Raw genomic sequence first — 25,307 nt, 5'->3', positions numbered from 1 at the left:
TTTAATGGTCTACTTTTAGTTTAGATTTGGCGTTATATTTAAGGGGTTTCAGGCTCTTTTTTAAAATTGTTTAAAATATGTTTTCATAATTAAAACTATTGTTCTGTTAAATCCATAGAACATCAATTAGAATTTTTTTCACTGCAGTTTCTTTGAAACGTAATTTTGTATTATGGTTAGTATGGACCGCGTGTCGCTCTTTACTAGGCTGCTGCCACTGCTACAACCACGCGGTTTGGTTCAGTCCATTCAAAGTTATCGACAGAGTTGCTTATTTTAACCTCCCGCATCTGCATTTTTTATAGCTTGAATTTACTCGATCTTGAAGAATCTTAGCCCACCGAAAAATAACTCACATGAGGGGGCATCTCAGCCCTTTGGAAAGTCCAAAAATGTCTCCAAATTTTGGATTTTCGGAAAGTTATGCTTGTGTATTCTAGTTAGTCCTGTGGTTTAGAACCACATATGATTGAGTAAGATTGTTTTGGTCACCCTCCAAGAAGTCACATGTGAAATTGAAAGCCGCATTTAGCGGAAAGAAACCACCGCCCGTTGCATAAACATACGTTTTAAGTGAAGTGATCCATAGTTTTTAACTTCCTGTCGTAAAAGATATCAACTTTACTTGGTTTCACTATGATAAAGTACATTCACATGTCCTGTATTCCATTGGATATTCTTGGATCCTAAAGTTCTTTTCTCACTCAAGGTAAGGAGCTGCTAAGTCTTAATTTATATTTTCCCTTTTTTCTAGTTTCCCTTTACGCAAACTGTCTCCTCTACCCCCCCCCTTCTCCCCGAAAAGTACCTGCATACGCACACGGTTTTACATATGGAATAGCTCTTCATGTAATAGTGACACGAGCATTCTATGTTTAAATTAGTAAGCGACAGAATAATAATGTAATTGAAAGATCTGACCCCCACCCCTCGGTGTCCTACTGTTCCATCCAAACGAAGGTTGAATAAATGCAAAGGCATTAACGGTTTAAATGGGTAAAACACTAATGGCAAATCGCGTCCTTTCGCAACCCTGGAGCTGCAAAAAAAAAAAAAAAAAAATCAGCGTTTCATTTAAGAGGTCAATACATTTAAAACGAAGAGCCAATCCTTCCCACTAAATATGTTTCTATTTATGCACTTTGTTTTGTTGTTTAATTGCCTGCTATTTTTGGAAAACCGGGAGATTGATATTACCCCTAACCTACTCTAATGATTTTTCATCTTTGAGGATCTTCTAGGAACCTCAAAAGTCAGGTGATCAAAAAGGCAATAAGTGAAATCAAGAAACCTTGTACGGTAATGACAGATTAGCATATTTATTAGAACCAGATAAATAATAAGGAAATGTTATAAATTAATTTTATAAACTGTTAAACTATAAAAGAATATATTATAAAAAAATTATAGAATACTATAAAATATTAACCCGGAATACTGGTTGTTGATATTTTCCCTGCACTGAAAGCTAGTCAGACATAGTACACGTTTCCAAATACCTGCGGCCACCATGCCTTCTAGTATATTCTTATGTCTTTCAAGTTCTTACAAACTACTTTTTCATCTATTAATAGGGTTACCATGCATATATTTATTATGTATTTAGTAAGTAAAGTTTCTTATTAGATGTATATATGTTGTAAACCCAGTGGTATCAATTCACGAAAGAGTTCAAATTAAAATACCCCCCAGAGTATTTTCAAGATATAGGGTAACAAAAGAATGTAGAAGGGAAAATGTCCCTTCAAGCTACTCTCTCCTCTGTTAATAGGGGCACCGTATTTATTAGATATTCAGTTACCCTTATATTTACTAAATATATTTATATTTAATAACTTATATTTAATAAACTTGTATTTATGGTAAGTTCAGTGGCTACAATTCCCGAAAACTTAGGGCAAGGGTGGGAGGGTGGCGGTGGCAACAGTGTTTCCGCGTCCACTGATTTTTTGGGAGATCTACCAAATTCCTAATCCATCTCCCGACAAAAAAAGAAGATACCAAAACTACCAAAAATCTCCAGAAAATTTAATCCCCTGAAAATGTTACTTTGTGGTCATTCTTTGTTCATTACATGGGTTTTACATCGATTTTCTGGTTTTCATCGTTTAAACACCTTCGTTTAATTAAACAGCTTTAAAGTCTGAATAAATACGATTATAGTTAGTTTCAAAAGTCAAATAAATTTCATTATTTTTCCGAGCTTCTAGCTGCTTCCCTTTAATCGACGAAATGCCGTCCAAAAACATAGTACAAAAAACATTCTTACTGAAAATTCAACCGTATCCTGAGAGCCATCTACCGATTTTCTACCGGAAATCGCCAGGGTTTTATAGGTTGTTTGAAAAGAAAAGTAGAAACACTTGGTGGCAAATTGTGTTTTCCAAAATCTAGTTGGGTTCATGTTTGTCGTTTTCTTTTTCAGTTTTTCAATGAAAATACCAAAACAAGACATTCCTTCATGAAAATACCTCCCTAAAAGGTATTTTTAAAATGTAGGGGGTTGGGGGGATTCTAAGGATACACATGTCCCCTCCCTCAACTTAAGCCACTGAGTGTGTTGCATATTTATTTTATTCCTAATCTATTATTATATTTTGCTTCAATTCAATCTGTTGATTTATTATATTTGTGATCGTTAGCACGTCCTAAAAAAAAAATAATAATCTGCTTACTATAGGTGCATAAAGCAAAAATAAAAGGGCTGATCAGGGGTTTCTTTTTAGATAACTGGAGCGTTAAGTTCATAAGGTGACGATGTCTGCTTCTAAGACAAGAATTTTGCACACTTTGACGTTCTTTTGAAAGAAAAATTTTCAAGGGAAGATTAGACCGATCTTGGAGGGATTCCCCTATCCAAACCCCAGTGTTTAGGTTGCAATGACTCAATTTTTTTTCCAATGACGCATAAAGAAAGAGTACATAAAAGTCTCTCTGAAAAGCCATAAGAATAATAGTAAAAGCGAAAAAAGTTGGATCCAACTTGGCAAGTCATATTACATATATGAAAAAATATTTATGACTTCCTTTCCAAAAAGAAGATAAAATCATGTTATTGCATTAAAGTCTGACCTGTAATTCTAATGAACTGTGGGTGGCAATTTTCTGTCTTCCTTTTTCGTTTGTTGGCGATCTTTCAAGCAATTAACGACCTCTTTCAGTTATATCGTGTAAGTTGGATTTAAGGAGGTTATCAGATTTCAATTATGCCAATTCTTCTCTGTTCTCTTTGCTCAAATTGGACACTTGCGTAAGTTGGGAGCGTTCAGGTGTGTGCTTCCTCCCAACCACGATACCGATTCACATATGCATGTAATTCACAGCTTCTAAGGAAATTCAGTTTTTTTCTACTAACAAATAACCATGAACAAAAATGTTAAACCGAATAAGGGTGCTACATGTTCCATTTTCAAAGGTGCTGGGGCTTTGTTCTGATCAAATGCGTGCACAGCGGGTAGGTGCCTTTAAGTGTCTTACAAGTTAGAGGCTGATTTGTTAAATCAGAAAAATATTTAACAATCTTACGACTTTTCCTACAATCCCCTGTGTTTCAACTAATTTTTCTGTGCGTGTGTGTTTTTTTTACGGCATCATTATTGTTTTTTTTTCTTTTCAAATAACTCAATCTCAGAAAATAAAATGTTCCTGCTTTGGGGAACTTGAAGGAAAATATTTTGTCGAACATTTCCTTTCTTAGAAACAAGAGCTAAGAGCTCATATGGCACTTGTGACGAGGCGAGAAGAGCTAAGCCAAGAGATCATATGGTGTGAGCTCTAACAAAATTCTATGAATCAATAGATGGATTTAAAAAGGAAAATAAGAGGCTTAATGCCGGTCAGGATTCAAAATAAGAGCTCTGAGTCACGATGTCCTTCTAAATATCAAAATTCATTAAGATCCGATCACCCACTCGTAAGTTATAAATACCTCAATTTTTTCTAATGTTTCCTCTCCCTTTAGCCCCCCAGATGGTCGAATCTGGGAAAACGATAGTCACATTTTGCAGCTCCCTGACACGCCTACCAATTTTCATCATCCTAGCACGTCCAGAAGCACCAAACTCGCCAAATAACTGAACCCCTCCCCCCAACTCCCCCAAAGAGACCGAATCCAGTACGATTCTGTCAATCACGTATCAAGGACATTTGTTTATTCTATCCACCAAGCTTCATCCCAATTCCTCCACTCCAAGTGTTTTTCCAAGATTTCCCCCTCCAACTCCCCCCAATGTCCAAAGATCTGGTCGGAATTTGAAATAAGAGCTCTGAGACATGAATTCCTTCTAAAAATCAAATTTCATTAAGATCCGATCATCTATTCGTAAGATAAAAATTTTCACGTTTTCCAAAAATTCCGGTTTCCCCACTCCAACTCCCCCCAATGTCACAGGATCTGGTCGGAATTTAAAATTAGAACTTTAAAGCAAAGATTCTTCTAAATATCAAATTTCATTAAGATCTGGTCACCCTTTCGTAAGCTACATATACATCAATTTTCAAAATACCCCCCCCCCCCCCCAATTCCACCAAAGAGAGTATATCCGTTCCGGTTATGTCAGTCACGTATCTTAGACAGGTTTCTATTCTTCACATCCAGTTTCATCCTGATCTCACCGCTTTAAGTATTTTCTAAGATTTCCGGTCCCCCCCCAAATGCCCCCCCCCCAATTACGCTTGATCCGGTTGAGATTTAAAATAGGAGATCTGAGTTACGAGATCCTTCTAAATATGAAGTTTCATGAAGATCCGATCTCTCCTTCGTAAGTTAAAAATACTTCATTTTTCTTATTTTTCAGAATTAACCCCCCCCCCCCCAATAGAGCGGATCCGCTCCAATTATGTAAATCACGTATTTAAGACTTCTGATTATTTTCCCCACCAAGTTTCATCCCGATCCCTCCAATATAAGCGTTTTCCATGATTTTAGGTTTCCCCCTCCCAACCCCCCCCCCCCAATGTCACCAGATCCGGTCGGGTTTAAAATAAGAGCTCTGAGCCACGATATCCTTCTAAATATCAAATTTAATTGAGATCCAATCACTCGTTCGTAAGTTAAAAATACCTCATTTTTTCTAATTTTTCAGAAATAACCCCCCAACTACCCCAAAGATAGGGGATCCGTTCCGTTTATGTCAATCATGTATCTAGGACTTGTGTTTATTTTTCCCACCAAGTTTCATCCCGATCCATCCACTCTAAGTGTTTTCCAAGTTTTAGGTTTCCCCTCCCAACTCCCTCCCCCAGTGTCACCAGATCCGGTCAACCTTTAAAATAAGAGCTCTAAGACACTATTTCCTTCTAAACATCAAATTTAATTGAGATCCGATCACCCGTTCGTAAGTTAAAAATACTTCATTTTTCCTATTTTTTCAGAATTACTCCCCCCCCCAACTACCCCAAAGAGAACGGATCTGTTCCGATTATGTCAATCATTTATCTGGGACTTGTGCTTATTTTTCCCATCAAGTTTCATCCCGATCCCTCCACTCTAAGTGTTTTCCAAGATTTTAAGTTCCCACCCCCCTCCAACTTACCCCAATGTCATCAGATCCGGTCGGGATTTAAAATAAGAGCTCTGAGACACAATATCATTCCAAACATCAAATTTCATTAAGATCCCATCACCCGCTCATAAGTTAAAAATCCTTCATTTTTTCTATTTCTTACGAATTAACCGGCCCCCCACTCCTCCCAGATGGTCAAATTGGGAAAACGACTATTTCTAATTTAAGCTGGTCATGTCCATGATACGCCTGCCAAATTTCATCGTCCTAGCTTACCTGGAAGTGCCAAAGTAGCCAAACCGGGACCGACAGACAGACCGACAGAATTGGCGATTGCTATATTTCACTTGGTTAATACCAAGTGCCATAAAAATACATAAAAAAGAATATTTTGCTTTTTTGATTACTGGTAATTCATCTGAAAGCACGGGAAAACATTCTCCTTCTGGATTCAAAAACGAGCTACTGCTTGGAAGATAGCGATTTGTGTAAACATTTGTTGCTCTGTTTATTTTCAGACCAAGCTTCCACTCGCTCCACGACTCCCGAAATTGGGCATAGGACCCCACTGGTGGAGGGGGGCAATATTTTTTTGAGGGATCATGAATCGTACGAGCAAAATCAGTTGACTAAACTTTGGAGCCTTAGCTTTGAAAAAAAAACATGATTCTTGTGAATGATGTCACATTCATGCATTTAAAGAACAAAAACGATACATAATGGTATTACAATGATGTCATATATTGTATGAAAGGTGGTGTTGCATTCACACAGTATTTTCCAATAGTATGAAATACCCCTAGAGGACGACGTGTAAAAAGATACGTGTAAAGTTAATGGCCTTTTAAGTTTCCTTCAGTGAATGCACGTAAATTTTGAATAACAAAATTTAATTATCACAAGAGGGGATTCAGGATTTTAAAAATGCCTGTGTGGGACATGGCCCCTAATCGGCTGGAAATCACTGCACTAGCCTTTTATGTATTATTATTGTACGTGGCTATGGTAGGTTATGATTTGGAATGTATCTGAAGAGCTGTACCACTTTCAATTTGAAAGAGCTATTATTTTTGGGACCCACCAGTTGGGTTCTTAGCTATCGTGGGTTCCCGTCCGGTTGTTTCCGGTCTTCCGGATGGTTCTGAAAATAATTCCTCCCTTTTTTTTAACCGGAATGTACATCGCTTGTTCTAAATAATAAAAAAAAAACCGTTCTGCGTACTGTCCTTTTTGGTTCAGAGTGTAGATCTTCATCTGAGACATTTTCATGAACAGCACTCGTAATAAAGGCATATTTATTGATCATCTCAGTAGGTTGTCTTTTGATAACATATCTTATTGTTGAGTATGTGTCGGTTTTCATCTTCGTTGGAATTCTTGTGATTGATAGGACATCAGCTGCTCATCAAGTGTTCTGTATTTACAATTTGGCTTGAAACTTGATTTTGAGTGGCTTCAATTTAAGAAGCGAAAAGATTGCAGAACTTAGCCAGGTCACTTTTTGTTGCTCTGACCATGGTTGCCACTGAAGTAAAGAAAGAAAAAACACGAACCCCGTTCCATTTAGGATGCTTGCGTTCTCCAGTGCTGCCACCTTTCATTAAAGATGCTGTTCAGCAAATGATATATTTGAAGAGATTTTGGCTTGACTGGCACTATCTAAAATCTTTGTTTCTTTCATTTCATCAAAGTAATCTACCACCATTAATTTTTTATAGACTTATTAACAACAACTAGTTCGTCTGCATAATTAGATAAAATTAAAAACATCGCGTACAACAAGAAGCCTCAGTTAACCTTTAAAGTTGCAATATTGCAGAAAAAATATAAACGGATATTTTTTTTCATAAACCATTTTCTGATGTGGAAGGACAGAATATACCCACAGGCTGAATGAGTCAAATTTTAGATAACAGATACCCCTATTAACTTTTTAGAAGAAGTATTTTGAGACTTAAAATTTCGTTTCAAAAATTTGAAATGAAAAATTCTATTCATATAAATATGCGAAAAGACCAATATTTGACCTTCAAGTTATAATTTTTAGGGTAAAGAATCCTCACCTAGAAAAGTATATTGATCCCTTGTGAGGTATGGAGCAAGTGTTTATGTGGTTATATTAAACATGAACAGCAAAAGAAACGTATTGTTTGCTGGGTTCTCTATTGCTATTTCCAAAAAGAACGTGCTCTTTGAATTGTGAGAATACAAATGCCTTTGGACGCCCTGGACAATTACTTGTTACTCCTTTCTTAGGCTGTTGACTAGTATAGAAGGGAGGGTTTGAGGAGAGGTACCCCTCACAGTTTGAGTCTTCATTTCACTGCTTAAAGTCTGAAGAAGCTCTCTGAATTTTTTTTTGTAGGCTGACTTAGAAGTTAGGCCTACTGAATAAACTGATTGAGCTAGACTGTGGTGATAATAATGTTTACAAATGAGATATACAGAAACTATCCATTTTCAGCATTGTACAGTTGAATTTATTGAAAAAGATTAGGGGATTTTCATTGAAAACTTTGCGTGATCCTGCAAAAGATTCATGGGAAGAAAAAATCCATGGCAGCTTAAGCAAGATCAATGTTGCCTCGAATAATTCATGACAACGTCTACTATGTTTTCGGCTAATCAATACCATAACAGACATCGATTTTCTCGCGCCATCATTTTATTCATTTTGAGGGGGCAACTTTGTCAATACACCACTTCTCCTTCTCCGAATAAATTGAATCCAGCGGGAAATGTGAAAAAGCTGTAAAAATTGTGGGGTTTTGTAAACTAGAGCTGCGCTCAAAATTTTCCGCTCAATACTTACCTGAATCATTTTTTACATTCCGGTATATTCAATGAATAGCTTCATTATGCTTAATATACCAAGAAAAGTGTTGTTTTTTCTAGCTTGAACTTGAGGTTTGAACTTCCAGTCCAACATGTTTATTTATTCTTAGAAAAGTTCAACCCCATGGTAACCCTTGAGAAACAAAACCCCTAGATTAAACTGAATCTTAACTGGTTGAATGTCTTATCTACTGCTGGCATAAATATTGGATTTGCGGCTTTCTAGAATCTGCTTGAATCTTTGCGTCTAGATGAAGAGTTCCCCGCTTTAATAAAGACTTGAATACTAGGTGGCACGCGTTTCACGCAGCAGAGGTGCAAAATCCGTGCCACTAAGCGCACCCCACGCTGCTGAGCGACATGGTGGAAGTGTACTATGCATGGGACTTGAATATGTATATCCAGTTGTAGAGTTATCAACACCTGATCAAGAGCTATGTCAAATGATAAAATAACCATAACTTTATTTTTAGTTATCATTTTATATGAATAGGAATAAAATTTTCAGTATTCGAAAAATGATTAACGTTTCCGCTTGTTTACTAGGCTTACTTGTAAGTCTCATTGATAAGAGCCCTAAGCTCAATGTGTAGTGAGGGACAATCAAATTTCCCCTTATCAATTTTATCTTTTAATTACCGTCAAAAGAGCAAAAGTGAAAGAGTAAAAATCAGTTTAGTCTTTGTTTAGTAGTTTTTGGATTTGGTGTCTTGAATAGAAAGAAATCAGTCCACTGTTCATTTCTGGACGCCATCTTGTGGCAAGCTCTCAGAATCTTGTAAGTAGTTAAGTTCTTTGCTCTGATTGTACATTGAAACGGATTAAATATAAAAACAAGTGCCGGGCAATTTGACTGGGGTAACTTGAAATGTCTTTTGTTTCGTACCATAAATGCTACCCGAGAGCGGATAAGCTGAAATGTGAGTTCAGGTTTTTCAACAGATGTTGAGTTTTTTAGCCATCCAAGATACAGTAAAAAAAAGAGTTACATAAAAGTTCCATTTCCCGGACATTTTCGTAAGTAAGAAAATGGGGTTAATTAAATTTTAAAAATACTTGCATTTCTAAACATACTGAGAACCAAATACGATGTATAAAAGGGATTGTATCGTTGCATTGTCGTCAAATCCGAATCCGCATTGTATAATTTGCTTACTTTGTGTAAGCCGACTTTAAATCTAAGTTTTACAGAATTGTCATATAACTTCTTCTAAATTAACCTCAGTCGTTTTATTGTTGAAGTTAGAAGGTTAGATGGAAAAAATATATGATTGTTAAATTTGGACACATTGATGAAGTTTGATTTCTAAGAACCGTCAATTGATATAGTCTCCTAAATGGCATTTTATGGTATGCCATATTCTAAACCATGAAAAATGCACATAATTGCAGTTCAGCTCTGGATGCTTGTTTATTTTCAAGCACATTTAAACAGGCGTAGGGGTTGATAAGAAAAAAGTCTGATCAGTATCTATGTGCTTATCTGGTCGGGCTTGTCCAGGTTAAAAATTTGCAATTTTTTTTAATCAGGAAAGTTCGAAAGAACTTTGCGTTTAGGATTGCAATTCAGCCGACCAGTCTTGGAATTTGATCCTGGTGATGAGGTAATGCGAAGCTTCTTTATGACAGTCCAAACAAGGAGTTCCATGTTTTAGGCATGGAGTTCTAGTTGGACAGATTATAGATTATTGGACAAATTATAGGCATGGAGTTCTAGCATCACATTGTATATGTGGCTATAACATGCCGCATATGAATGCCACCGCTTAAGAACACATTCAGGCAGCTTATAATGGAGTTGGATTAATTTTATTCGAGTTTTACCAGCCGAGAGGTATGTAAGAGAATGAGTAAGCCCATTTTTAAATGCAAAGTGGTTTGCTGCAATTATACCGTTTTGAAACATTCAATGTTCAAATGCTGAATTATATACGCCTAGTCTTGGGTTTGAGAAAGATGACTTGTAGACCAAATCTTTCTTGATACCAAATCAAAAACAGAATGTCAAAATATTTCAAAATCATACCTAAATAATGCTATCGAATTGTGGTTGATTTTTTTTATGGTTTTTTTGGTGAGTGCAAGCAAAGAGAATATACTTTTTGTTGGAAATAGGGACATTCATGAGGAAAACTAAGAAGTTTACTTTGTATAGTCCTTTTATTAAATATACTAGTTTATTCATGTCTGAAATAAATCAACCTTACGCAATTTGAAAAAGGAGAGGAAGTGCTGGCTAATGGGCTTAGAAAATAGAGTACGGCTCTACCGTGGATATCACGCTAGTTCCTAAGCCACCCATGACCATGCACCATCTTACAATTTACTAACGGCAGAAATATGCTCCCGATCTTGCTTCTTTTGATATTCCATTTTATTAAAAGAATTTTTCGATTCTTCTTGGCCAAGACACACCAAAGCAACTTGTTGTAAAATCTTCGTAAAAAAATAGAAGTAATGTTTTCCGATTTTTCAAGTAGGACATACGCATTACATGGTTACCAGCAGCATTTTCTGTTCAGGATGTTGCTGGTGCAAAAAGGACCTTCGGAATTTTAACTCAATCCCTACTAAGTATTAAAAGTAAAACGCACAGATATATCGCACAATTTATAAATTAACCATAAAATTGCCTATTTCTGAGGCTTTTCTCGAAGCTTTATGACACCTCTCAAAAAAGGAGAATTTTTTCATACGTGCCTGACTCGTGTTTCCAAAATAACTGATTTAAGCCTTTCTTCAAAAGCTAAATCTTAATTATCCTAAGAGTGAATCAAGACTTTGATTTTAAATTGATAACAAGTCATGTTTATGTCCTATGTAGACTTTTATGCAGGTTTTGCAAAAAAAAAAAACTTGATTTTATGGCATACCCATCTGGCTTATTACCGGTCAGTTGAATAATGTTTTTGTCCATTGATGGCAACCCTGATAGCAATCTTAAATCAGAAGTAAGGTCTAGCAGGAAGAAGCTACTTAAAATCGGATATTTATAGCTGAAAAGAATTCAATATTCTAATCCAATAGATATCTTCGACACGTTCGAACTGCTCTGCGAAAGGAATGTATTGCAAAATGATGTTTCTGTATTAACGTTTTACCTAGTTCTCTGAAGCCATTTTTTTTAGTTAACGTATGGGATAAATCTGGACAAAAATCGGGCTAATTTTGTCGTTTGGATGTTTGTTTTATGAAGTTTAAACATCTTTTTTTAATATTAATATATTTAGGCCATTAAAACTTTTTCAAAAGAAAATGTGTTTTTTTAATGGAACACTTCCAGTTTGACTTTTTTTATTTTTTGAACTTATCCCGTGTCAAAAGGGCATTAGACTTTGGACAGTTTCTTAAACCACATTCTTGACACGCTAATCCGAGATCACGCTAATAGTGTTTTCTTAAACCATGCAATATTCCAGAAACTTGTTATGTAACCAGATGTTATACGTTTTACACTACTTCCCCTGCTTTTTTGGTCATGTTATGAGGTGATACTGGTGAAAGTTAAGCTGAACCCCACTCCACGGTATTCTTTATTGAAACTATGGTTTGAACATCAAATTATTTTAGCTCCAGATGTTTATTCATGTGTGTCATATTTATTCTTTAAAATGAAAATATTATTTTTGATAGAATGAAATCCGTATCTCTTAATTTCTTTTATTATTATTACTGAGGCGTATGGAATGCAATCTTCAATTGATGCCGCTGGAGGGGGCCAATTGAGTTCACTGTCTGTATAGAGACCGGGGTTCGATATAATCTCTACAAATTTTGTCGTAGAACCCGAACTACTTTATAAGTTTCCCACTCTTCGTGATCGATGTTTTGTACACAGGAAAAACTGCAATTGTGCAAAATCACTCTTAGTTGTGCGACATTGTAATCACTATGCCAGGTATGTCAGGCTCTATGTGACTCAACATCCTTTACATTTGAATACATTGGCTACACAATATATGAATAGTTGTTGAGCCGTAATTATTTCGTTGAGTTAATTTGAAGACAGGCATTTCGATTTGGGTTGATAATTTGTGTTTGAATATTTACAATACTAAGTGGTTTCTCCTTTTTTGGGTAAGTTAATGGAGCAGTCTCTATTTTACTTGCTATTAAATTACTTGGATGACAAATGTCTGATTGAACAGAAAAAAAAAAATATTGTATCCGAGTTATCAAAGTTATATTATTCTTTTAACTGTATATACTAATACGCTAGTCATTTTGAATCAATTTCTGTAATTAATTTATAAGGCCTTCGTAAATTATTCTGGGATAAACCAGTCTTTTTAAGTCGTGGAAATTAGGGGGGATTTGTTTTTCGAAATCTAGGGGCTTGGAATTTTTTTTGTTTTCTCAACTTTATCAGTGAAAGTACAACCCCTCCCCCTCCCCCTCCACCCCCCAAAAAAGAAGAAAATTTCCAATGAATATACCGATAAAGGTATTTTTCAAAATCAAGGAGGGGGAGGTAAAAATCCTAGGGGGTGACAATACCTCTTAATCTCTTTCCTTAATTGACGCCGCTAGGATAAACCCTCGACGTGATTACCCACAAAATGTGCCAAAGGAAAATAATAGCCATAAAACACAGGACAATACACATAATCTTCGTTTCGATTAATTTTCAATTCCATTTATGACATTCAATCAGCCACTTGCATAAGAGAAAAGATATGGGCAGTTGCTCTTCCCGCCTTTCCTACATTTTCTATACAATTTGCCTGTTGCCAAGATTTTTTCTCTCCTCAAGTAAGGGAGGAGGAAGGTTTGCCGGTGTAAGGGGTGAAGATAGACCGGGATTTTATCGAGGTATTAATTAGGGGGGCAACTGCCTCTCATGGCTTTGATAAAAAATTTTTGGTATTTTCATTTAAAAGAAGACCGAAAAAAAATGTCCCCCCTTAGATTTTTGAATTTTTTTTTGCATACAACTTTATTAACAAGAAGCCCAGAGATGGTATAAATCTTCATTTTTGTATCATCATAAATAGCAATAGTGATGTAGTGTACTCAGCTACTAAAGCAAGGTGCAGGATCTCAGAAGATCAACCTGTACTGTACATTGAGGAGGGTGTCTTTTGGACTCCCTTGACCCACTGGCGGATCCAGGGGGCAGAGAACCCCGGAGCCCCCAAGATTTTTTCTGGTGCTCTCCTTCCCTGTTTTTTTCTTTTTTCACTCTTTTTTAGAATAAATATGTCAATTTGGTCAATTATTGGCACCTTTGCTACATTCACCCCCCCTCCAAGATTTTGCTCATTGACACCCTTGTCACGTTGGGCCTCCCCCGAGATTTTGTTCTAGATCTGCCCCTGCCTCCACACCGAAAATCTTAAGTTTTTACGATTGTATATATATATTTTATTGTATAATTAATAATCAAATAATAGTACATTCATAACCCATTATATTAAACTCAAGTAAAAGTGGAGAAAGCACACATAAAGAAAAAAGAAATTAAAATTGAAACTAATACAATGAACTAGCTAAAAAAAACATGGGAAAAGACCTTCAAATAGCCCAAATTTCTAAATAGCAGGCATGTTTAATCTTTTGCAACGCAAGGCCAAATTACTGCTGTACCGGGAGCATTAAAATTCCTTCAATTCTTGTATCACAGTGCCAGGTAAAAATGTCAAATAACGAAAAAACGCATTAGAGAGCGCTTTGGTATGATTTTTTTTACAGAATTGAAAACGTGCAGGATTAGAAAATAACACGGAATGGTTATATGAGGGTCATTAAAAAAAAAAATACGAGAAATTCCTGCCAACAAAGGCTTTCAAAAAAAGGTTTCGAAACTGTTTTTTAGAACCCTGAATGAGCTGTACTTGTAGACTTTTTGGAAGGTCAGAAAACTGTCACAGGAGGTGTAGAAATTTCAAGAAACATGAGATCAAAATCAGTTAGAAAGCGTCCCGAGAAAAGTACCTCTTCCATCAGGACTGTGTCCTTCCGGAGAAAATTTCTGTGAGAATTACTACCACTTCCACCTTACTGCCCAAACCTAGTTCTGTATGGAATTTGTTTATTCCCCAAACTAAAGAACGGTTGATAGGGACCTCTTCTACTAGCATCGGTAAAGCAGAATATAAAAGGAGTCTCCGGATTTCTTCAAAATCTGGGGTCTAAAAGGATGGAAGCACCAGCTGGAGAAGTCTGTCGACCTTGACAGAGGTTATGTTGAAAAATAGATCAATTGTAGTCGAAACAAATAAAAGGAACTACAAAATTTCTTGATTTTCTTAATATTGCTTTTATTTACTATTTTAAGGTTGCATTTAGTCTTATTAGCAACAAGGAGTTGCTGACCTGACTGCTTAAATATCAGGGAGTTGCTTAAATAGAGGGAGTTGCTTAAATATTAAATTAAGTAGTAAATTAAACTAAATTAAGTAGAAGGAGTTGCTTAAATATCATATTTCATATCATTCTAAATCCTGAGTTTTCATGATTGCATTCATATTTGCTTTTATGTTTCTTATCATTTGCCCATTCTACAAAATTAATTTCTACTTAAGTGCGTGAGGCTAATATTGAACTTAGATCTTAACGAATTTCAAGTAGCTAAGTTTCGCTTTGGAATTTATGGACTTGCAACCTCGCAAGAAAAGCTTATCGTAAATTTTGTGCTGATATCTCAATCAGTTATTTTCAGAAGTCAGCATTATCTCATTTCAATACTCTTTTTGGTACTTATCTGTTATCCCAACCACAGTCAAGAAGTTTGATCTGTTTAAAACCGGTTTTACTGTCTGTATTCCGAGATAATCAGTTTAGCCGAAGTCAGATAAACTACAATGCATATATAGAGTTGGTTAGATATTTAATATAATGCCATATGGGAATATATATATATATATATATATATATATATATATATATATATATATATATATATATATATATATATATATATATATATATATATATATATATATATATATATATATATATATATATATATATATATATATATATATATATATATATATATATATATATATATATATATATATATTATATATATATATTATATATATATATATATTATATATATATATATATATATATATATATATATTATATATATTATATATATATATATATATATATATTATATATATATATATATATATATATATATATATATATATTATATATATATATATATATATATATATATGGATATAAATTATAGTAACATAAATGTGTTACTAAAGTATTATATTTTCATCATCATTAGGTATGTTTCATTATGATTAACGTAACTGAGTGTCACTTCTTGAGTGTGATCGGGATAACATGTTTTAAAACAATACCCTCAGTGCCCTCTTTTCTATAAAATAAGTTGCTTATTGCAGCAAAAGAAAAACGTTATTATAATAATCGTCTAATTTACAGTCCCATTGCATAGTAAGTTCCTGTCTTAATCTATGATTCTTTATTTAGGCAGGTAAAACCCGAGAAATTTATTCAACTTGTTAATCTCAGTAACTCATCCGTGAAACAAAAAAAAAAAAAAAAAAAAAATGAGATAACTGGTTTCTTGCTGCAAATTGATTTAATTTTCATATTGTTCTCATCATAGAATCTAAATAAGAATCGGTAAGATATTCCATGACAAATGTTTTTGTTTGAATGAATTGCAGCGCCTAAAATAAATGGGTTGTAAATAAGAATGGCAAGCTCAAGGGGCCGCATACTATTAGATGTAGGTGTGCGTAAATTTGTGTATTATAATCGAGAGTGTTGGCCCACAGGCTAAACAGGGAGGGCTTGCTGGCCATGTTGCTCCCACTCTCCTCCTCTGTAAAAATCCTTGGAGGTTTGAGTCATTTACTTTCTTATGTTTTTGAATACTTTCTAAATAATTTCTTAGACCACACTGCTTTTCTATTTACGGGTGAAACGAAATGAAAATATATCGAATACGACAATGAAAAATAACAAAAAGCTTTCTTTTTTTTTTACTAAGAATAATAAAAGTCTTGATATAATATTTGAAATATTATAGCCGTTTTCTGTTTTTCATTTCGTTTGATTTGTAAATTAAATTTGACAAAATCAGGTTTTTGCTACTGAAAGTAAAGATTAACATTAAAGGTTGAAACCAATAGAAATCATTCCATATATAAGGGGGACTGCCCACTCCTCAATACGCTTCTGTTCATGCTAAGGTTTTTTAATAATTTTAACAAGGCTTTGATTCTAATTAAATGGTACTTATTTTTCTGGGATTGTCCTTAAAAAAAATGGGACGGATGGACAAACTATAGCGTGAAGAGCAGGGTATTGAGGAGGGGACAACCCCCCCTGTATATGGAATAAGTTCTTAATGTTGTTCATTAATTTCAGTAGCAAAAAACTGTTCCCCCTGGAAAATTCCTCCATAGAACGTTTCGCTCTCGTAAAATCCTTTCCCCTGGGAAATTACCCCAGGACAATTCCATCCTCGCTGCGAATTCCCCCTATAAAATTTCTTGCAGATGATTCGGCTTGCCAAAATACTCCTTAGCATACTTTAATTTGGAAAAAATATTTGGTTTTTTGCTTAATTTTTTTTTATTGTTTTTCAGTTCATGGCGGAGCCACTCCCCTAATTGAAATTTTTTTCCCAGAAGTCTCCCCCCCTCATGGAAAATTTTTCTCCCACGGAGTATCCCTATAGAGAATTTCTTCTAGTGATCTCCCGTTGAGAATTTCTCCAGCGGGAATTCCCCCTTGCGCAAAAATCCCCTAGAGAGTTCCAACTCCACTGAAGATTTCCTCTGACAATACCCCAGTGCATCTCCACATCTAAATGGGGTCACCAACGGGAAAGTAAGACAAATAAAACGAATTTAGTGTATAAATTCAGGCAAATTCCCCCAGTTTAAAATTTCTTCTGGAAAGTACACCTTTTGAAATTTCCATCCCAATGGCAAATTCTCCCTGTAGAATGTTCATCCCCAGAAAATGCCTCCCCCTGAAAAATGTCTGTATACTTCCAATGACAAGTACTAAGTGTAAACAATGGGCAAATTTCATAGCTTGCGGCCCTTTCTTCGGGGCTGTGGTGGATCGTGTAGTCCCCAAAGACATTGGTATTGGAGCTTTCAACTATACTGAACAAAATTCCTATTTTGGAACTGTGATCTGACGAATTGGGGAAAATGGCGAGGGAAGGAAGCTAGTTTCCCTCCAATTTTGGTTAATTAAAAAAGGCACTAGAACTTTTCATTTTAGTTCAAATGTCCCAATCTTATAGGACCATTGGTTCGATACGATGACCCCTGGAAAGAACAAAGCAAAAAATACACAGGCATCTTTGGTTGCTTAAAAAGGCCACTAGAACTTTTAGTTTCAATCCAAATATCCGAATCTTATTCAACCATTGGGTTGATTAGATCACTCCTAGAAAGAACAAAAAAAAAAAAAAAAATTACACACGCATCATTGATCCTGGAAGAAATAAACATAATGCCACATTTTATGGATTGGAGCTTGAAAACTCTACAGTAGGGTTATCTGATGCGCTGAATCTGATGATGTAGTTTTCAACAAGATTCCTTGACTTTTGGGATATGTTTTTGCCCTTGTTCGAAAATACGGCAAATTTTCTCAGGCTCGTAGCTTTTGATGATATATATATATATATATATATATATATATATATATATATATATATATATATATATATATATATATATATATATATATATAAATATATATATATATATATATATATATATATATATATATATATATATATATATATATATATATATATATATATATATATATATATATATATATATATATATATATATATATATATATATATATATATATATATATATATATATATATATATATATATATATATATATATATATATATATATATATATATATATATATATATATATATAGTTTTCCTCGAAGATTTTGCAACCTTGTATCCAGTCACTCCGATCCTACCTCCGTCCGTCTGGCTTTGCTTCCAGTTTTGGCTCTATTCTTTCGGTGTGCATAAAGCGACATTTAGTAGGCCACCCCTTGAGTTGGAATAAATATGTTGTAAATCAGAATGGTTAGCCGTTAATTTAAGCCGTTCACACCTTGTATGGGAGTTTAAAGTGTCTGTTTTTTCTCCCAATTAGACGTATGACGTTTTCACTCTACGGTGAGGGCTATTTAAGTTGCAAAGTAGAGTATGAGGCATGAGTCACACGAATCACTTTTTGTTCTGGGTGTTGTGTTTCCTTTTTTGGGTTCCGTCCAATTAAATTAGAATTTAAATTAGATTCCTGTGTAAGTTTTTTTTTGTCTGGGGTTAGGCTACTCAAACAAATTCAAATAATTGCATGAGTTTGTTTGGAATGAATTGGTTAAAATTTTCGGTTAAAATTTGGTTAAAATTTGGAATGAATTGGTTAAATATTTCGGTTAAAATTTGGTTAAAATTTGGAATGAATTGGTTAAAATTGGTTAAAATTTGAGATTAAGGTTTTGAGCAGTTTGGTGTACAAGCGTGTATAATTCATGATAGATTAGAGAGCTCTAAGGATAGGGTGCTCGACAAACGCTTTCGTGTTTACCAAGAGGGTAAGAGCTTTTGTCGTACAAACATACTCCTTTATACCATGTGAAATCAGCACTATATGAACTCGTTTAACTTAAGCTGCATTGAACTTTTCAATGGCAAAGCAATATAGGAAATAAAAAATGCAATATTCATAGCCTCTTTTTAGGAATAGAAAGTAACTATGGGCTGAGAAGTCTAAGATTGGTTACAGTCTACAAGATATCAATATAAAACCGTAAGAATTATGAGACAAAAAAAAATGTTAAAAGGGGTACGTTAGCTTTAAATGTGTACTTTTCAGTAAGACACGATCAGAACAAAAAAAAACCCTAATTAGCTCATTCATGAGATCCCTACTATACAATGCTTTTGACAATAAATTTAACAAATATTATAATTTAAAGAGGATATTATTTTCTTCCAATAAGCAATGGTGTTTTTTCGAGACAAAATAATATAACTATTAAAAACGCTAGCAAGAAATGCCCAACATTTGTTGTCCAATTTGTTTAGATGAATCCAATTTATAAAGATATATTTATAAAAATACATAATATATACATAATTATACATAATTATACATAATTTATAAAATATACATATACATATACATAATTTATAAAAATTTTATAAAAATTTATAAAAATACATAGAGAAGTGTCCAATTTGTTTAGATGGAGTTTTAATTAAACTTAATACGATATTATTTCAATAAAACTTAATTAGAGCCAAAAAGCTGTGTCATATCATTTACTGTCTTATTTGGGGAATTTGACTTTAATCTCGCCTCCTTTATAAACGCTATTTTCACAGTCTAATGCAGTTCACTGCAGTCCCAAAGAGGCGAAGCTGCGTCTTAAGTTTCCTCGACGTTCAAACTGATTCGGTATTGACCATAAGTGCTTAATAAAATCCTAAATTGTCGAAAAATTGATGGTAATGAACAGTTGGTAAAGATTAACTCCTGTTGATAGTTCCTGAAACTTCCTAAAAAATAGAATTTAATTATATATATATATATATATATATATATATATATATATATATATATATATATATATATATATATATATATATATATATATATATATATATATATATATATATATATATATATATACAAGAAATCGCTTTCTAAAGTGGTTTCCAAATACCTAAAATTTGTTTGGTTCGAAATCGCCCTTGAAAATTTATTAGTATAAGAAATTTCTTTGCAACTAAATAGCAAGGCCGTACCTAGGGGATTAATAATATTGCATGGCTTTTGGGGATGTTTCCTCCCTTTTTCGAAAACAAGGCAAAACTTCTCATACTCTACTTTTGATGTGCAGAATTAAACTTAATGCTTCTTATATATATATATATATATATATATATATATATATATATATATATATATATATATATATATATATATATATATATATATATATATATATATATATATATATATATATATATATATATATATATCAATTACATCAAAGTGTTCCTTATTTTGGAAGAGATAAATACATCCTTTCAAAAACTTGATTGGTTTTAGGACTCTTGTGTGACGTTTAATGCCGTTAAAAAGAAAGAAAAATTAATTATCCTCATCGGATTAGTTGTGTGAAATTTTAATTCGGTAAAAAGACATATTTTTAAAAAACACTCCCTCTCTTTCTTAGTGCCTTGAACTCTATGCTTAAATAATTTTGCTCAGTAAAGTGGTTAGTCATTTTTGAGCTTTTAATATTTTAAATACATTTATTTTTTAAAACAGATGATATTCTAGATTTGATATATATTTAATTTAAAGGTAATGAAGGTTGTATTGAATAGGGTTGTATTTTGAATAGGGTTCAATAGGGTTGTATTTTGAATAGGGTTCAATAGAGTTGTATTGAAAGTAAGTGTTTGCTTCACCTATCCACCTTCGAATTAACCAAAAATTGATCTAGATGCAAACAATTCTGATATTTAAGTGGTAATAAGGTTTCCCTGAGGGGAAGGGTCGAAAATATGAGGAAAAATGGTTTCAGGTCGTATTTGTTTGCGTTCCCTGAAGCAAAAATCCTAGAGACTCTTTGTATATCCCCCCCCACGTTTAGGTATGATTATTATTATACTTTAAACTCTCTTACCATATATTTTAACTTTTCTAAGTTTACACATTTAACTTGGAGGTTTTCTAAAACCTGGACATTCTATTAATCTCGAATAACAATTTGCAATAATATCAGTTCATTAATTAAAAATAAGTAAGACACAGATACATTTTAAATGGTAAAATTGCTAGTTAATTGACTTCTTGCTATCTTGGAAAGGGTTTAGGTTAGGAAAATGAAATTTTCAACGATGGGTCTACAGGCTAAAGTATGTCCCGGGAAGGTATTTTAAAGTACCCACCTCCATTCCTTCTCCCTCTAGAGGGACAAAATCTAGGAAATGTATTTGCTTATCTTTAAAACCTTACAAAATGGAATTGAGCGAAGTTATGAAGCTGAAAACAATTTTGTTGTACTTCAATTAAGCAGAAGGTCTATTTCGCATGGTTTCACTTTTATAACACACATATTTTTAAAGGTCATCAAAGGTCAGGGCCCTCTAGAGGGAGAAGGAGTGGAGTTAGTTGCTTCAAAATACCTTCCCGGGACATACTATAGTCTGTAGATTCATACCTGGAAGTTTCATTTTCCTAACCTAAACCCTTTCCGAGATAGCAAGAAGTCAATTAACTAGAATTTTACCTTTTAAATTTTGATATTCTTTGTAATTTAAACACTGTTAAAGTGTGTCAGACACAGCCCCTGTTATTTAATAATTATAATAATTGATATAACGCCTTGGTAAGGACTTTAATTGTCGTGAGCTGCAAGAGGCATATTATCTGATTTGAATTTAACTACAACCCGAAGTAAATTTGCGGTGTGCCCGCAGTCAGAATGGCTATACTTTGGTGGGCATACTGTTTGGACACCTTAGTCGGTGTTGATAAATTGTGGTAAATGCTGGTTGCATTGTGTCTATATGATCTTTTCTATATGGCACTGCTCATCGGAAATAGTCATATCACAAAAGTGTTGTGTGATTTTGATTTGGCAATTGTGAAAGCGGAAAAGTTACTATTTAATGTACTTTAGAACACTTAATCACTTATGTCTACTTGAAATGAAAGTAATTTATTTTGAGCACATTGTCTTCACAGTGCAAAAGCACAAAAATAGTGTGTTTGGATCTTCAGAAAATCACAACTAAGGTTGCATCGGTGTAAGGACCATCGCAATCACAAAGTGTTGTTAAGTAGCCTAGTAACAGCAAATATTTACACGTTTCATTGGATTTGAACTATGTAGGGTAATTTTTGGATACAGTAATGAACTGAGTTTTAACAAAAGTTTTCCTGCAATACATTCTTTTTTAAGCTTATTTTGGTTTCCAGTTTCAAGATTTGGACAACCTTCCCTCCCCCAACTACTCAAAGCAAGTCTCCATGTTTCGGCCACGACTGAAACTTCGAATCACCTCACTAAATCCTGTGGTGATCAAGTTGTAAAAATTTGTGTCGCGATAAAAATTGCAGATTAGTTTTATGTACAGGATAAACATAAAATAGAAAAACAAAGATAATTACCATCCAATTCTCCGGTTAATGTTCGTTAACTTTTTTTTACTTTAAAAAATACAAATATATTGGATTTCTTTTATTGGATCTTCTATTTTATCGGATTTCTTCTATTAAAAACGTCTGATTTCTTCTATTAAAAAACTGAAGGAACATTCACAGAATACCGGAGATTCCTGTTTAACCAACATGAAAAACATACTAATTATGAATAGTCAAGTTGTTAAGTACTTATAAATATATAGTTAATAGTTAGCAGTTGAACAGTTAATTTAATAAATAGTTATGTAGTTAAGGTAATTATAAATATCTAAGTAATAACTAATTAAGTAGAACAACCTTACATGTAAAAATGTTATAACTAGACAAGAAAAAATTCATACTTTTTACCTGATTATAATTCATACAATAAGTTGAAAAGCTTAAAATTGAAACAGGAACAACGGGTAAATACAATAACGGGCAAAAACGTAAGGTTATATGAATACTTTTCTGACATCCATTTAAGCAATAATGAGGTTGACTAGAAAAAACAACAACAATAGAATCAGAGGTGATTTTAGGGGAACAGAAGGGACTCCCCCCACGTAGAAATTTGGGGGTACGAAGTTTCAAATAAATAATCTAACATTTATAATCATTTTTTAATTTTTGAAATTTTATTTTTGGTTAAGTAGTGGGTGCAGTTGGCAGTAGGTTTAAGCAATTTGAATCCGAAATTTTCCTTTTTTCATATCTTTTTCCAGATAAAGTAAGAAAAGTTAAGACTTAATAAATGAAAAGTTTGATTATAAACAAAATTCATGTTAAAATTTAGCTTGAAAAATTTTGGGAGACAAGGGAGGGGGGCAGTTAAGATTTTGCCCCTGGTGTAAGAGAGGTCAGAACTGATACTGAATGGATTTAAAGCACTCTTTTTAGTATCCGACTGTGATATCTCTTTTTCTCTATAGGAGATTTTTTTTCAGCTGAAGTGTAACATAAAAAACAGCAACTTTATAGAAAAAACTGCAACAACAGCTGGAATAGAAAAGGCCTCTTCCTCCCTAAGCTTAGCTATGTTGGCAGTTATATCCAAAAATTATCAGTATCCAAATCAGTATCCAATCAGTATCCAAAAATTACCCCATCGACATAATTTAAATTATGTTTTTGAAAGACGTTAAAAAAACTAGATCCTACTTTAGGAAGCGGATATTTTACTACGAGAACGACTTAAAAAACAGAACTGCAAATTTCTTGGCTCGTAATTGTGCTTTTACACCCACGGGTTGAAGAACTTATGCCAAAGTTTTAGCCAAGTTTTTAAATTGTAGTGAGGGACCTCTGCTAGCCATGACCAGTGAATATAATGCCTTTTTTTAGAAAATTATTTTTACTGTTTTGTGGAAGTTCGGACAAAGCTCGAAAGGTAACAAATTTTGGATTTTGGAATGATTATTAGTCATAGAAGGATTTTGCACAAAAACTTAATACAATTTTTCTAATTTAAGCCGTTTCATTCCTAAGCCAGCCATTCACTAGCCAAATCAAGCAATTCCATAAATTAAAGAAAGGAAAAAATGACAAAGATGATAAACGGCTTATGTGACTGAAAATAGTTCAAAGCTACTTGTATTTTGTCACTTTGGGAATAAATCCCCGCTACTATGGAATTCATGATGGTCATGCCTGATCACGAGGGGAGGGACTCTTCTCTTGATAAATTAAAACATTAGTTTCCTCATAATATATCTCTTTCGTGTCTTAAACTTTCCCTATCCCCATGTATAATCCTATTCCCATCTAAGGATTAACTTTTATGCACCCTTTGGTGTCAGTAAAAAAAATCGAGGGGGAGGGGGTCAAAATATATTTTCAAAATATAGAGGAAGGCAATTTGGTTGTGTTTTCAATTTTTCACTGAAAATACAAAAAAATAACATTTTCAATGAAAATAAAAAAAATGTCTTTTTCAATATTCATGAAGGAGGGGGGGGGGCATCGGTGTGGGGTAGGAGTTATGAACTAATCAAATAATTCGACCCAGGAATCAAACAAAGTTGATTTTGTTTCTGAACTGCTCAAGTATTAACCTTTTTTGCGTAAGGTAGTTTATTTTTACAATTGTTCCATAGAACCGTTCTAATAAAATGAAATGCAATATTGTAGAATTTGGTGTTATGACTGATTATAATTAGAATTAGGGAACACAGGTAATTGCCGTAATAAAGAAAGGTGTTCAACCACTAATTGTAAAAAATGGTATTATTGTACAATTTCGTTTGTATGCATGGTTTGGTTGGAAATTAAATCAATTGAAACATCAGTAGGTAGAAAAAATATTCAGCATACCATTATGTAAATCACTTTTTTCGCTTTAGTTTTACTTGATGAAACTCGTGTTTGGAATTTTTTTATTATTTTATGATAGAAAAAAATAAAAACTGAAAGAGAAAGTGAGACGGAGAGAAAGAGAAAAAGACCATATAGTAATTTTGAGGGCTACTAGATGCAGTCAGGCATATACACGATTCACCTTTGCAGTGACGTTGCTAGAAGGACAGGGGTAGCTTTCCCCGGTTGCAGCCCCTGAGAGGGTACCAAACTGAGTTTTTTTCTTTAGTATTTTGGTTACTTATATCGTGGTAATAATAGTGGGGTGGGGAGGGTCAGAAAACAAATATTGCCCTTAGACTTAAAAAAAACCCTAGCTACGCCTCTGTAATCATGAGGTACTGTTTGAGTCAGGTCGCAGCATGTGAGCTTTGCAAATGAGAGGTGCAAAATCAAGGCTTTTTCACATAAGA

At 33.8% G+C, this 25,307-nt stretch overlaps 1 protein-coding gene across 7 annotated transcripts in view; it reads left to right on the top strand.

Annotated features, from left to right (window-relative positions):
* The window catches only part of LOC136034587 (tensin-1-like), a 297,146-nt gene that overhangs the window by 106,429 nt on the left and 165,410 nt on the right, over positions 1-25,307 (top strand). The window contains exon 1 of one of the 7 annotated variants that reach the window (XM_065715848.1): positions 9,022-9,117. The exons of 4 other annotated variants lie outside the window; for them this stretch is intronic. Coding sequence is in view for 2 of the 3 variants with exons in the window: in XM_065715845.1 (XP_065571917.1) it covers positions 23,870-23,929 (60 nt within the window). In the remaining variant the exon portion in view is untranslated. Of the gene's footprint in view, positions 1-9,021; positions 9,118-23,697; positions 23,930-25,307 lie in introns of those variants that run through there. 2 more of the 7 variants (XM_065715845.1, XM_065715851.1) reach the window with 2 other exon arrangements.

This window comes from Artemia franciscana, chromosome 13 (assembly GCF_032884065.1).
Source record: "Artemia franciscana chromosome 13, ASM3288406v1, whole genome shotgun sequence".
Lineage (NCBI taxonomy): Eukaryota > Metazoa > Arthropoda > Branchiopoda > Anostraca > Artemiidae > Artemia > Artemia franciscana.
Note: the sequence above shows the minus strand (reverse complement) of the source record. Positions and strands in the feature narration are given on the sequence as shown.